The 15,634-nt window shown below is 37.9% G+C and overlaps 1 protein-coding gene across 13 annotated transcripts in view; it reads right to left on the bottom strand.

Moving 5' to 3' along the window:
- The window catches only part of Runx1t1 (RUNX1 translocation partner 1), a 152,429-nt gene that overhangs the window by 14,470 nt on the left and 122,325 nt on the right, over positions 1 to 15,634 (bottom strand). For all 13 annotated transcript variants that reach the window (XM_030253116.1, XM_006537568.4, XM_030253120.1 and 10 more), the window contains 3 exons: positions 15,301 to 15,386; positions 14,555 to 14,756; positions 5,042 to 5,110 (listed from right to left, as the gene is read on the bottom strand). In XM_030253116.1, the coding sequence (XP_030108976.1) occupies positions 5,042 to 5,110; positions 14,555 to 14,756; positions 15,301 to 15,386 (357 nt within the window). The remainder of the gene's footprint in view (positions 1 to 5,041; positions 5,111 to 14,554; positions 14,757 to 15,300; positions 15,387 to 15,634) is intronic.

Here is a 15,634-nt window from a genome sequence, read left to right as displayed (position 1 = left end):
AATAATACAGATATCTGTTTCTACAGTGCAAATCACACAGATCTTTTTAAGAGAGCCTTGCCATTTCTATGTTTTAAGATGTTTTGTGTCTACTTCAGACAGAGTAGCTTGGTACAACCAACTGTTGCACTGGACAAATAAAAGGGAGTCTCACCTCAATCCACAACAATAAGACCTGACTGAAAACACACAACGTATCCAATTCGCTTTACAGTTTTGGCTGCAGTTGAGGTGCAAAGATTCACCCAATGTTCAACAGAAGATTGACAACTAAAACAAGTACTTTCCATTAAAAAAAAATAATAATAACCGTTCAAATTAACAAGGGAAAATACCCTCCTTGTGAATTAGTTTATCTAATTTTCATCTTTATTCAAAGCAAAATGACAATGATTAATTGAAAATTTAATAAGCAGTAATTATTAACTTGGCAAAACTACTACCAATTAACACTCTATTAAAACTAATTATGACATGTTTTATTCAAGTGTTTGCACTTAATTGTTTCACCCACTTAAAAAGCACCTTAATTAAATGTTCTGTTTAATTAAAAACATAGATTCCTAATAAAAATGTTTTACTGTAGATGAAAAGTTTAAGAGATGCAAGTTCTCTCAGGGTTTCATAAGTTCCTGTGGCTGATTCTCCAGTTTGTGACCTCCAGGCCAGCAGAAGCCCTCTCCTGGGACACAGTATCATGCTTCTTGTAGCCTCTGTCACTTAGCACTATCATCCATAAGAACCTTCACTGCAGAGAATGTCTGGTTAAGACTCAGACACTGTACTATAAAGGAACGATCCAGGTTGGAAATGGTAACTAAACTTTGATAAGCCTCCGTTATCTCCTGCAAGGTGTGCACTTCAAATCTGGATGGAATCAGCATATTGTGCCCAGCTCACAGCACGTTCTTCACCAAGAGGCAAAAGCTGCCTTTATTACCCTGACATAAATGACTCAGGGCACCAGGGAAGCACTGCCCTTCTAACCATATAGCCAGGGTCTAATTTAGTTTGAATATTCAAGGTGAATTAAAATTCTATCTAAGTGGTAATACAGGACAATAATTTTTGCTTAGGATCAAAGCTGTAGCTTGACTAATTGTATATGCAAATCAGGCAATTTATATTTAAATTATGCATTCCTATTCTAATCCCACAGGCATATACAGATCAGCAAAGAGAATTGGTAGGACATTTGCAAGGTGCTTGAATATTTATTACCAACTGCAAACATTCTCTGATCCTTTGAAAAGAAATATACTGAAGAAAACATTCAGTCACAATTTTAAAACTACTTTTATGTTTGTTTTTTCCCCTTCAGTTTTGTAAGGATTCTTTGTAACTTTTGAGTTCACTTGTCTTCTTTGCTGTTGTTTTTAAAAATATAACTTTTAGAGAAAAGTGAATGTTGCCACCTTGGTTTGTAAGGGTTTATAATCTTTTTTTTTTTAATGTGGATTAACTAACATTAACATTAAACTATCATTGGAGGAATATACAGAATTTACATAGGGTCTCTCTTGTGTGTGTGCATGTTTGTGTTTGTGAGTGTATATTAGTATTTATGTTAGTTGTGTGTTTATGTATTGAGTGTGTGGTATGTGTGTGTGTGTTTACTTGTATATGTGTGTGTATAGGTGTAGTGTGTGTGTATATTTGTGTGTGTTTGTGCGCATGTGTATGTTTGTGTATATGGGTTCTTTGCATATGTTTTTGTATGTGTGTACATGTGCATGTGTGTTTGCGTGAGCATTTGTGTATATGTAGGTTTGTGGGTGTATGTATGTTTATGTGTATGTGTGTGTTCATGTGTGTGGGCATGTGTGTGTGCATATTTGTGTATGTTTGTGTACATTTGTATGTTTGTGTGTATGGGTTTTTTGCATATGTTTCTGTGTGTGTGCATGTATATTTGTGTGTGAATTTGTTCGTGCATGCATGAATGTGTGTGTCAGATAGTGAGGCAGAGAGAAAGATACAAAGTGTGAGAGAAGAATGTGTGCACTCTATCAAAATAACAGTAAAATGAAGAGTCCGGATGAAAATAGAAAGGATTACAATTTTTTTTTGAAATTTGCATCCAGGTTCACAATTGTTTCAAAATAAAATGACATAAATACTGGAAAACACAATTAAAAACATTTACTTTTATAATTTCTGGGACAGGGGAGATGGCTCTGCAGTTGGAGCCACTGATTGCTGGGTTCCAATTGAACCCAGGTTCAATTCCCAGTGCCAACAGGGCAGTCCACAACTATGTATAACTCCAAGAGCTGACACCCTTACACAGATATAAAAGCAGGCAAAATGCGCCAAATGCACATCAAAATCAAAGTAAGTTCTTTATAATTGTAATTTCCAGTGAGGACAATCCAGTGAGTGTGTTACATAAAAGTTGTATTGAGTAAGAGTTGTGTCTATTCAGCATTTTTCAAATATTTTAAACTCTGCTTAGTTTTCTTTTACTGTGAAAATGGTATGTAGTATTTTCATGACAAAGGTACACTTTGTAGGTTTCTCTTTTAAAAACAGAGTAGTCAGGTTTGCTTATTGCTTGGGGGCCTTTGTTGTTGTTGCATTTTGGTTTGGTTTTATGAGATGGGGTCTCATCCTGTAGCATCCTGCCTCATTCTTGCTCCTCTGCCTCAGTGTTCAACTATAGGGATTACAGGTGTGAACTAGTAAGCCTAGCTCTGGATTTTGTTTGGTTTTTCTGCTTACAACGTTAAGTTTGAGAGTCCTTTCCAAGTGTAAGAAGCTGAGTGATGGTTAGTTTGACTGTGGTATTTTCATGTGCTGGACACATGGATATTCATTAGGAATACTACATCCTTGATACCCACTGGGAAGTCCACACCTGCTTTTAAGAAGTCTGCCCAGGAAAATCCCGCAATCACTTTATAGAGCTCTCTGGGTAAAGCTTCCATTCACACCTCAATATTTAGCATTCATCTATAGAAAATTAGTCCAGACTGTTCGATGTGATGAGTGGGAACCGCAGTGAGAAAAGAATAAATGTCACCTGTACCACAACCAAACAATATCTTAGCATGACAAAGGATGTAATTGAAAGATACATCTAAAAGTAACCGGAAACTCTCCTGGCAAGGTTCACTCCATCTTCAGTATTGCATGGACACAAGAGAGACAAAATTGTTCTTTCTCAACTTCCTAGTCCCATGAACCTAAACTACATCAAGACTCGGTTCAGAATGCACAAAGTGTACTGGGAAGAAAACAAAATGGACGATTCCATAGATTCCCATATGCCAAATAAGAAAAACCAAAAAGAAGAAAAGCTACAACTTGGATCCAGTGGAAAATACACAGTATGCTTCTGTATTGGCTGCCCATTGCTTGCTGCCCCCGGAGGAATTCCTTTATGCTTAGCTATTCAATCTGACCATGAAAGACGGTGAATGTATTCAAGAAAACCTGCTTTTACTTATTAGCAGATAACAGCAGAGGGACTTTGGGTTACACAAGACCTCACGGTCAATTTTCTTTAGGAGCAATCGAGAATTTAGCTTAAATATAGGTAACGAAGGGAAGAGAGAAGGACATTTTTTCCTAACACAGAAACTCATCCTTTCATTACCCTAAATGACAATTCTTTGTACCTCTTATTGAAATGGCAGGCCTTGGGTGCTCAAAAGTGGATTTGAAAGAAAAAAAAGAAGCAATGGGAAGATACAGCAACTTCTAGGATTTGGAGGGCACTTAGCAGGTTAGTAACAACTTGGGAGAACCCTGAGACTATTGGCACAACTGGGTATATGTAGCATGTATATATACACACATAGGGATGGGGATGGATGTATTTATTATGAATGACATGGGTGAGCACCACTCTTATCTCAGCAATTATGCCAGAGGACCCATTGGCTTTGTAGAGAGACATGTGAGAGCACTTTCTAGCTCTCGATCTGAGCTTTGAAACACAGTTCTATCAGACTTGGGAAACTGATTACCATCCTCACAAAAAGTAGTATTTCTTAGATATTTTATAAAATACAAGAATAAAGTACACATGACCAAGTATTCACCAAGTGGTAAAGAGCCACAAACATCTGAATCCAACCAAAATCTAAAAAGTCTTTTGCTGAAAAACAGTAATAACAGCAACAAAGACTTTCCAAGACTTAGCTTGGCCAGTCATGTGCCCACTGTCTCAACAGTTGAAATTTCAGCAGCTCAAATACACAGCTATTGTCTGTTCTGGGTGTACTCATAGGCTCTTGAACCAGGCTTATCTTTGATCTCCTGCATTGGATTTTTAAAGATTTCATGCTTAGCTGGTGCTCCGCAGAGAGTCTGCCAGCTCTACTCTTTAAGCCCAATAGCATGTCAGTGGGTCATGGGAAGCTTCAAATCTACCACAAAATGCACAGCAACAGATAGTAATGGGAGTGAATGAACGGTGTGTGTGGAAATTAAAGACCCAACGACTCTGTTGCTCAACTTAGAAAGGAACTTAGCTCTGGTGGCTTAATATTAAATACTACAGAAGAGTGATTTTAATACCAGACTGTAACCAAACAATAATGATCCTTCCAAAGTTCCTTAACAAGTCTACTAGATTAGGTCCGACTTCAGAACACAGAGAAAAATGCTGATGTGTGTAATTTAATTCCTAAAACACTGGATTTCTTTCCTCATCAAAGAACAATTCCACGCAAGCTAAGACCTCCTGTGCCAAAATTTCACTCTGAAACCATTACAGATGCTACAAAAAGGGGGGGGGGGGGAGGGGAGAAGGTTATAAAGGAAGCATGCCAGCCTTTCAATTATAACGGCACTAGCAGATGCTATGAAAATAAAAACTATTTCATGTTTTAATCAGGCCTGGTTTGAGAATATTAATGAGGGTTTTTTTTTCCTTTCAGTTTGTTTTGTTTTGTGGTTTTCACTCTGTTTTGCTTTGCTTTTGCTATTGTTGCTGTTCGCAGTGAAGTCCTCTCTTGTCACTCCTCACATCACAGCATTAACAACTGCACACAGCTGCCAGAACACTAAACTCGTGTTTTTAAACAATTCTTACCAGCTTTCTTCCAGATCTCCTCTGGCACGTATCCAGACGCAGGCCTGTGAAGGAATTCCCGATGTGCATCTATGAAAATGAAAGGAGCCGGTGGAGAGAAGAAGAGAGCACCATCAGCATTGCAGAGCTCTGTGCAGAGTCAAGCAAGCAACTCTGCCACTTGGCTTCCTTACAAAAATGCAGTTTGAAAAGGTTGAATATTTTACTTCAAGAAAATGCACAAAAATAGCAAAGCTAGTCATCAGAATCCAAGGAAGGGAGAAGGTCATTGCTCCATATGCATCACACACTCATACCCAAAGGCATCAGTTTATGATACAGTGTGATGCCTGGGAACAGACTTCCCAGAACTTTCTCATGGTGATGATTTCTATAGGTAAACTTTGTGTTGATAAAGGAGGCAATAATTGGTGACTTTCTTTTCAAAAGTGAAATCTGTAGTTCAAATATCAATCATATGGTAAAATAACTTATACAGAGTGCTGATTCTACCAAAACAGATAGGCAGTGAGTCCTACTAATCAGCTCTCACACTTAGTTCTTTAGCATCCTATTGTGCATTAAAACTTGACGATACATTATGTCGTATGAGCTTTGTGGACATTCAGTCGACCAGTGAGAACTTGGCTCATGTTTTGTCCTGAAAACTAAATGCAGCTCTGTTTCTGTGTTTATTATGTTTTCAGATTTTAAAATTTTGAGAAAACAAAGTTGGCACAAGAATGCTAACTTTTAAATAACACATGCATACAAAAACTATGAACATTTAATATTTCTATGCTCCTAGAAATAAAATTTATTATGGTATTCCCTAGTTAAAATATAAATATTCAACACAAATCTTCCATACTGAATTTTCAATGTTAGTCTATATATTCAAACTCTACTTATTTCTTATGCAAAACAAGTCTTCCATGCTGGATTTTTTTTTTTTTTTATTTTTTTTATTTTTAAACTTTTATTTTTTTTTTCCATTTTTTATTAGGTATTTAACTCATTTACATTTCCAATGCTATACCAAAAGTCCCCCATATCCACCCACCCCCACTCCCCTGCCCACCCACTCCCCCTTTTTGGCCCTGGTATTCCCCTGTACTGGGGCATATAAAGTTTGCAAGTCCAATGGGCCTCTCTTTCCAGTGATGGCCGACTAGGCCATCTTTTGATATATATGCAGCTAGAGTCAAGAGCTCCGGGGTACTGGTTAGCTCATAATGTTGTTCCACCTATAGGGTTGCAGATCCCTTTAGCTCCTTGGCTACTTTCTCTAGCTCCTCTATTGGGAGCCCTATGATCCATCCATTAGCTGACTGTGAGCATCCACTTCTGTGTTTGCTGGGCCCCGGCATAGTCTCACAAGAGACAGCTACATCTGCCCATGCTGAATTTTTAATGCAAGCCTATGTATTCAAGGTTTATTTATTCCTCTTGAGTGGTAGTATTAGTGACAAGCACTACTACATCCACTATCAGACTTTAGAAGGACTGAGAAAGAGAATAATCAGTTAGGCTTTTTAAGCTACAATAATGAATGAGTGATAAATTTCAGCTGAAATTGTGTCATCTGTATATACACAAGAACTATCAAAGAACAAACTGTCCTTTTTAAAAAAAAATACATTATTATAATAGTTTTGTTTAAGACAAGAAAAATTTTGTCTAGTTTCCTATAGTTTATATAGCTAGAGAAGAAAAATGACAGTCACTTTAGCTCAGTCATTAGATATGAATGTTTTAAATATATGCAAATCTTTGCATGGTACATAGACTATCAGTGACCCAGAACACTAATTTTCCCTAGGTAATTCTTAAAGCCTAGGGTAATTTGGTGAAGGATATATCAAAACCTCAGTTACATCTTTGCAATGTTTCTTCCAGTATTATTTCAAGTATAAACGATTTCTTTTAAAAAGTTTTCATTACAATCTTGCAACTACTTAATAAGTTCTTAAATAATACATAATACACATTATTAACACTAATAACTAATTATATGATAATAATAAGCAGTATACCCATGAGTTGTTATGGAATTGTTCATTTTGTAAAGTAAGTAACAATGGCGAAATGCCTTTTTATCTAAAACCTGGTTTTTATTTTTGTTGTTCTTGTTCTTCAAAAAATAACTAGATAAAATTATTTGGTGTCTATCTATGACTCAGAGAATCTACAATGCTGCTAACAAGTTCTTCCAGCTCACCTTCTGCACCACCCTCACTGTTCCCATGGGCATGGAATGTGGTCAGGTTCACATGCAGCATGTGATACAATGACAACCAGTTTCCATGTAACAAACAGAAAAGACTCTATCACAGGAAAAAGTGCTTTGACTAAATTCTACTTGGTTGCATAACAACAGATCTGTAAAGTCTACAGCCGAAAATAAAATCTGAAACCTGGAAGTGGCAAGGGGTGGATTCTTTTTGCTTTCATTCTTTTCCTTTGGCAGATTAAAGAAAGTTCAATAGCTTAACAACTGTCTTTTGGTAAATAAGCCAGCATTATTATAAACAGCAGGAAAGGCCACACTGCTGTCCAAAGTACAGACATGAAAGATGCTAATTATTAATTCCAGCCAGCACAAAGGAAAGAGAAATAAGACTAGACTCCAGTGGAAACAAATCTTGAGTTTTGGCTACTACTCACTCTGGGGCATCAAGCTAGTTGATTTCTCCATGTTTGAGCTGTCCCATTTGTAAATTGAGGCAACACAGCTATACTCTGAGGCAAAAGCAGGGGTTACTATCACTGCTTATCTTTATCATCATCACCAGTGAGGAAAAAATATTCTTCATAAGTAACTAGGATGCAGAAAGCACTGCAGAGTTTGTGTTTCCCAGTTCTTAAACCAAAAAGCATACAACTTTCAAGAAAGCAGAAGCCCTGGAGAACTTTGCAGTATGCAAATACACCCCAAAATATTGAACTGTAAGAATATTGTTTTGCGTGTTGGGTGGAAATTATTCCTATATGTACCAATTCACTATCCTCCTCCTTGGAAGCAGATACTTAAATTACACAAATGAAATCTTCATGAATGTTGCTTAAAACTTGTGAATATGTATACCCTAAATTTCACTCAAATTATTTAGGGCCCAGCCAGCCTTTCATCACCCCTGGGCTTTAATGTGGATATCTTGCTATACCACACAGGGAAGCTGTGCTGTGTTTACTTTGGCTACTTTTTTTCTAAATGACACAAAGACCCAACTCTTAACCAAGAAATACTAAAGCCAACTGTGAAAAGCAGCTTTCCTAATCCCAAATTCTAAAAGAGATTTTTTTCAAAGTAGTCAGACTTACACACACACACACACACACACACACACACACACACATTTTGCAGCATCATCTCCAGTTCTATGTCACGGCACTTTTGCTGAACACCAGGACTAACAACAGGAAGACCAGAACAGTCAAGTGGGCGGTCCTCAGAATCTATTTGCTTTCATGCTAAATATTAAAGGTATTACCTAACATGCTAGAGAAGCCACGTAATTCATACATTTAACATATCTTTTGACTAAGTAGTTGCAATTTCAAGATTAAGTATCTTCTGGTTAAGAAGCAATGTCTGAATAGCAGAAGCTATGTAGGCAAAGGGAGCTTATGAGACAATAAAAAGAAAGAAAGAAAGAAAGAAAGAAAGAAAGAAAGAAAGAAAGAAAGAAAGAAAGAAAGAAAGAAAGAAAATAAAAAGAAAAGGAAATCCTGACACTGATACATAGAGGGAACAAGAGAATACTTGTATGACTTAACTGTTAAAATTCTGGCTAATCTAGAGGACAATTCTAAGATTATATAGCTCCTTCTAAAGAAGTTTATTTGCAAGTACTAACCTCTTTGTAAACTCTCTAAAATAGTAGTTGCTACAAAAATGGATAGTTCTTCTAAAATTCAACAGTAGAAACATAGGAGCATCAATCAAGACTGAATTTCAAAGGTAAAACATGGGCACAATATGAAGAGAATACTCCTTTTAGGTTAAGTTTGCTTGCTTTGGAGTACAAACTACATGGAGGTAAAGGGAGGAGGAGGAGGTGGCAATCCCCGGAGAACACCAGACACCTAATCAAGAGAAGGAGCCATGTCTGGATGAAAGGCAATGTTAGAAGAAAAGGGAAAGAGAAGAAGTGGTCTGTGATGTACAAAGGAGGTGGGAGATGCACTCCACTTACGACAGAATGGAGACCTTTGGATACTAGATACAGCAAGGGCCGCCATCAATATACATGAAGGGATGAGCTGAGAGCCTTTGGAGAACCAATGTGACCTCATCTGACCCAGGACAGCAATGCTCAAAGCTTGGCAGCACCTAGGCATGGCCTTCATCCTGTAGTGGGCAGAATGAGGCTGTGATCATGATCATATCTATTACAGAGATCGTTTAAAGAAAGAATAGGTTAAGTGATTTCATCTGCACACATGCCATATTTGGGGTCTTTTTAAGAGTCATGAATTTAGAGATCACAATGCTATCTTTTAGAACCCCCCCATAGAGCCTCAAAACTAGTTGCTGCTTCCCAATATCCAGCTTTATCAATGAGTACACCTTAGGTTGTGGGAAGAAGCATCTATTGAGAACACAGACATCTTTCCTTTGCGGTGTTTTAATTATACTATCATTAAGGAAAGCAGACTTTTAAGACATGACAGGCATTCGCACTATGAACGCTGTTATATGGCCATGAGATGAACTTTATGGTGTGATTACAAAGAGTCAATATAAGTGCATAAAAAAAATCCAAATTTTACACACAGCTCTGCTCTGAACAATTTGTTTATGGTTTTCATTTTCTGGCAGTAGAAAAACTGAACAATGAATGCTTCTTTGGTTGAGAGAAAACTACTTTTCTTTAGTCATGGGTTATGAATTAAGTATAGCATTATGTTTAAGGCAAAATCCCTTTCTAAATGTCTCTGCCAATAAAAAACATGCTTGGATATATTTTGTAGCTGAAAAAAGGTATCTAAGATTAGACTATGATGTTACAAGCTTGGATGGCGAGTCCTCTTCCCCCTCAAAAGACGTCCACAAACTTTTGAAGATCATCATAATATTACTATTTATGTGTGTCGGACACCACCCCTTTTTTACTTTGCATGCCACTAAATACTAGCAGAACTGCCTGCAACATGTGCGTTCACTTTGGAGATGAGGAGACTGAAGCACAGTGAAATTTGTGATGTGACAGAACTCCCAAGTGTAGAAGGAACCAAGAACTCAAATGAAGAATCAACTCAGAAACTGCACTTTAAGTACAGTCTGGATTAGATGCCCAGAGGAATATAGAGGTTCAGTGCTGCTATGATCATACACACCTTGCCAACTGAGTGACTTTAAAGTATGACCTCCTTAGTCATTTCAAGAAACTCTTGAAAGACTGACCTTTTAATGAAAGACCAGCCTCGTTTTTCCTTGCACCAAAAACTCATTTCTGGTAAAAGCTCTTCCCAGAAAAAAAGAGGTACTTTCTACCCTGCCATCTCAATATTATTTCAAAAAAACACAAGGAATTAATGAATCAGACTTTAGAGCTCCATATATTAGTTTCCTGATGTTAGCCCACATCAGGAAACTAATATATGGAAACTAATAATATATTAAACCCACCTTTAGATATCTTTTAATAAAACCTTTTCTAATGAGTTTCGAAATGTTCGTCAAGACAAAAGAGGTGTACAGTGAATTATAGAAAGATTCTAGAATATTTCTAAGCAAGTAAAAAACAAAGTAATTTAAAGAAAATAAAATCTCAGGATCCAAGAGTAAACCAAGCAGTACAAGCCAAGGAAAAGGTACACAGGTAACAGGGCAAGGGCTGTCAGTGATGCAGTCGCCAATTCTCAACCTACTACCCTCCTGTCCATCAAGTACACCAGCTCGCAAATCAAAAAGGGAAAAGGGTCATACTTTAAAAAGAAGAACAATAGATTGAAGAGTACTTTACCTAGGTTAATAGCAGTTGAATAGAGTTTTTCCTGGACAGTACATGAGGAATAACAAAAATCTTTACTCCCCCAAATGAAAAAAATCTTGTTTTGAAAAGTCCAAGTCGAGAGTGAGTGGTGCACTTGCCTGCAAGCCTAGCATTTTAGAGAACGAGGCGGGAGGGTGAGAGGTTCAAGGTCATGCTCAGCTGCATAGCAAGTTGGAGGCCAGGCTGAGTTTCAAGGGATGAAAAAATACTTTAAGATATCAACTTGCATTTTATTTAAAGAATGGAGACAGCATGATGAGATCAGTATGTTCTCGGTGTTTAAAATTCAGAAGATATTCACAACAGAGTCTCTATTTCGTATCTGGAGAAAACTTCTAAAATTCAATTAGTGGTAGATTAATCGCATTATTTTCCTATTGCCCTCACTAACTCGATCCTGTGGATACACTTCAAAGGTGATACTGCGATTGAGTCAAACACAGTACATCAGTCCTAGAAGCTAAATCCTCCTTCATGCGGTCCCTGAACACCATTTACTAATGCAGAGGAGCTGTGTATGGCTAAACATCCCCACTGTTTCCAAGTTAGGGATGGGAGGAGGGCTGGATTGGAGCCAAATATATCTTCTATAATATATTCTGAAGGTCTCATTTGAGACCAACCATTGCAAACTTTAGAAGATAAATGACTTACAGTATTATGGCACCTGCATGTATACAAAGCACAGATCTATCATAGCTTTCTCTATCCATAGGAACCTTAGTAAACACTTTCCAGGAAGAGAAAATGGATTTATTTGACAATAATTCACAATCTTTTTACTACACTCATCCAGACCTTCATTTCTAAACCCTGAAAGAAAGGAAGCAATTTATGTAAATAATAGTTGTCTCTGATTAAAAGCTACCCATCCTATCATTCAAAGACTTCACAAATCAAGTAGCAAAAGCACACAAGAAAAATGATTGCCCCTATAGGTGCAACAACATTATGAACTAACCAGTACCCCGGAGCTCTTGTCTCTAGCTGCATATGTATCAAAAGATGGCCTAGTCAGCTATCACTGGAAAGAGAGGCCCTTTGGACTTGCAAACTTTATATGCCCCAGTACAGGGGAACGCCAGGGCCAAAAAGTGGGAGTGGGTGGGTAGGGGAGTGTGGGGGTGGCTATGGGGGACTTTTGGGACAGCATTGGAAATGTAAATGAGGAAAATACCTAATTAAAAAAAAAAAGAAAAATGATTGCTAGATGCTAGAACCTGGGAATTGCATAGCTCTTAACAATTGTGGTAGTTTCATAGTAGTATGCAGTCTATTGATCTGTGTCCAAAAGGCGCATGCTTGTTTTAATAGACTAAACAACAGAATACAAAATGTTATGAAGTCTTTGAAGAATATAACCTATAAATTGCTTAAGACAAAATGACATCTTAGCTTTATCAAAAATATCAAATCACCAAACACTGGTGTAAGCAGTAACTTGTGTACTCCTAAGGAACAGCTTTTTGTAAGTCAAGTGTTATATCTCAGTTTCCACATCAGGGACCTGAGGCTGTCTTTCTGGAGGATGTGAATGCTCACCAGAACTGTTCAGAGTCCTACAATGACCTACAAAGCAGGCTACCCCAGGGGTAATTAACATTTTGCTTTCCTATGAGGTCCAGCGAGTCCACTGAAACTTCTTTAGCACTAGCGAGCAGGTCCCAGCCAGGGCCCTCAGTTGGACCTTTGCCTCTCTCTCTTTCAAGACCAGAATGAAGAATCTTCATTAGAGTGCCTCAAACATGATACACATGCAAATGAAGTTTAAGAGCTGACTCAAATAATGTGTCCCTCAGAGCCAATGCACGCTGTATGATTCTATTCCAGAAGGCTTATCTACTTTAGAGCTCTCAATTTTTGCCTACATTCATTTGCAAATATCGCCTCTGCTTTTCCTTAGCAAATCTGTCACATTAACCAATTTTTGTTCACAATAAGAAAATAAAAACAAGATGTGTATTGTATTTAGCTCCACATAGCTTTGTTTAGACCAAAACCAGTTCAAATCAGGCTTAATTCTGTTTTCATTACATGCCTTAATGCAACCTGACAAATAATACTGTTTTGTCTGTAAACTCTTCATAGCAATGCCTATTGGGTAAATTACATGACTAGGAATTCTTCTTTACTTAATATTTATTATGGTAATGAGGATTCAGTCTTCAAGGATTTGCAGAAATCCACAAATCTAAGTGCAAAGGAAACTGTAGCTTGGAATAATTTTATTTTTAAAAAGGGTGATATGAAATCAACAGGCAGATAAATATTTGATCTTGGTTCTGTTTGTTTGTTTGGTTGGTTGTTGATTGTTTGTTTTGTTTTCAACTCTTCAACCTTCATTTCAATGATTCAAAGTTACAGGCTTATTCTGTATACGGGCTATTCTTTTCAATTTCTAGAAAAGACTGTATGCAATACTGAGCTGGCTTGGGGATATGAGCTAAACATATAAGAGACGATGAGAGAATGAGGGACCATACAAGTCCATCTCTCTACTTTGCTGAGTCACACAGTGCACATACACAGTGGCTAGCAGTGTAAACTATAAAAGCCATCATTCACTTAAGCACAAACTCTCAGGCCACTTGAAAGTCTTTCAGGTTGAATTTATCTTTTAGTATCTTTGAGATTCTGTTCTATTTTTGATCTTGACAATACACAAATATCAACACTAAATATAGTTTCATATAGTCATAACACAGTCCGATGATATAAACTAAAAGTAGTAAAATCAAGGGTAAGCAATCTCAGAGAAGATAAATAGAGTAGGAGAGTTACACTTTTTAACCATTAATTTTCACATGGCATAAGCACACTGTATAGCGTTCTTGTCTCCCATCCAGAAAGACTTTGGGGAAAGCTGGCTTCTGTTTGTTTGAGACATAGCAACAGAACAGGACTGTCTTCCAGGCTAGGTCCCAATTAAAACTTAGAAAAGATGCTGAAGAGAGTGTTCAGCCGTTACAAGCACGTACTGCTCTTCCAGAGGATCTGAGTTCAGCAGCCACGTCAGAAAACCTTCAATCACCAGTAACTCCAATTCTAGAAGGACTTATATCCTCTTCTGGCCTCCACAGGCACTGTACTCACAGGCATTCACACAGGCACTCACAGGCATTCACACATGTTCATGCATGCACATACACACACACACTTCCAAAAGTATATTATTTTAAGGAGTTTCCTAGAAACCTTGTTAGAAATGTTGGCCCCTCAGGCCCATGGCTGAGCTTGTGTGTTGACGGGTTTGAGGCAGGATCCTAACAGCTATCTAAGGAAGGAGGACACACTCTGGTTCAGCTATGAAACTATGCCACAAGCTTAGTGAACTGACCTGGAAAAAGTTTGAGTTTTATTACCATTTCTTAATACAGTAGTGTGCCTACTTTCCTCGATATCAAAGTTTTTATCATCCTTAAATTCTTGCAGTAGTCTGTCACAAACATGCATTAAAAGAAACTAGAACCATTATGAGTAGAATATGAAATAGGTGTTTGTGCTGATCAATCAAAAAACAAGATAAAGGTACCTAATGCGACTGGGTCTGGATTGACAGGACTCTGCTGCCTGGAGTGGCTGCTGCTACTGCTGCCACCCTTTTTTAAGTCCTCAGCATCACTGTACCGCCGTATCCAGTAATTCAGTTCTTCCCGGTCCGCTTCCTGACATCGTCTTAGTACAGTGAGGGATCGTCTTGTCTTCTCCACCATGTCCATGATGCAGTTTAACAGCTTTGTGAGAAACAGCGGGTGGGGGAGGGGATGATTATACAAATCACCACAGAGTTAAAGCTTAGATGAATAATAAACACAGACAAGGACCAAGGAAACATAATGTTTTCTTTCTGAAAGCTTTAGTGTAACACTTTTCTTGGAAAGATCTGAAATTCAGACCCAATAATTGATGAAATTTGACAGAAATGAGGAGGGACAAAAGAGGAGGTATGGATGGTGTCACGACAGGTAGCTACTTAACGAACAGTGTTATGCAATAAATTCATCCTTCCCAATACAGAGCTCGGTAAGCTACGAACTAAGTGTCCCTTTCACAGTAAGACAGTGGCCTGCTGATCTGCCTTCTCCCAAGGTCTAATATTTCTCTTAAGTAGCTTTCACATATATTTACAAATCAGATTCCATGTTTTATATCAAATAATCTAACTCAGTTCCCCCCTCCCCCCCAAGGGCAGGAAATAAAACATTTTAAAGCACTTGGAAAACCTCTTGTCACTTGTTTGTAAACTATTTTTAGCCCAAAAGATTACTGATGTCTTACATGATCGAGATGTTTCCACTCTTCTGCCCATTCTCTGTCTGTTAGTCTGTGGTCAATCATTTCTTCTTGACGTGTGCCATGTAACCCTACAAATGGAGAGAACAAGACTGAATCCTCGGAGACTCCAGTATGCAGTCCGTCTGCAAAGAACACAGAGCAACAACTACGGGATGTGAACACATAATGACTCTGGTAGGTGCCTTCACAGCTGAGAGCTGGTTATTTGCATAGCATTCCTCAACTCTTAGAATCACAATGAAATCTGGGCTCCAGCTTCTTGTGGTTGAAGCAACAAGGAAGGCATTGTTGTTGTAAACAGATTTAGTATGGTGAA

Source organism: Mus musculus, chromosome 4 (genome assembly GCF_000001635.26).
Source record: "Mus musculus strain C57BL/6J chromosome 4, GRCm38.p6 C57BL/6J".
NCBI classification, from domain to species: domain Eukaryota; kingdom Metazoa; phylum Chordata; class Mammalia; order Rodentia; family Muridae; genus Mus; species Mus musculus.
Note: the sequence above shows the minus strand (reverse complement) of the source record. Positions and strands in the feature narration are given on the sequence as shown.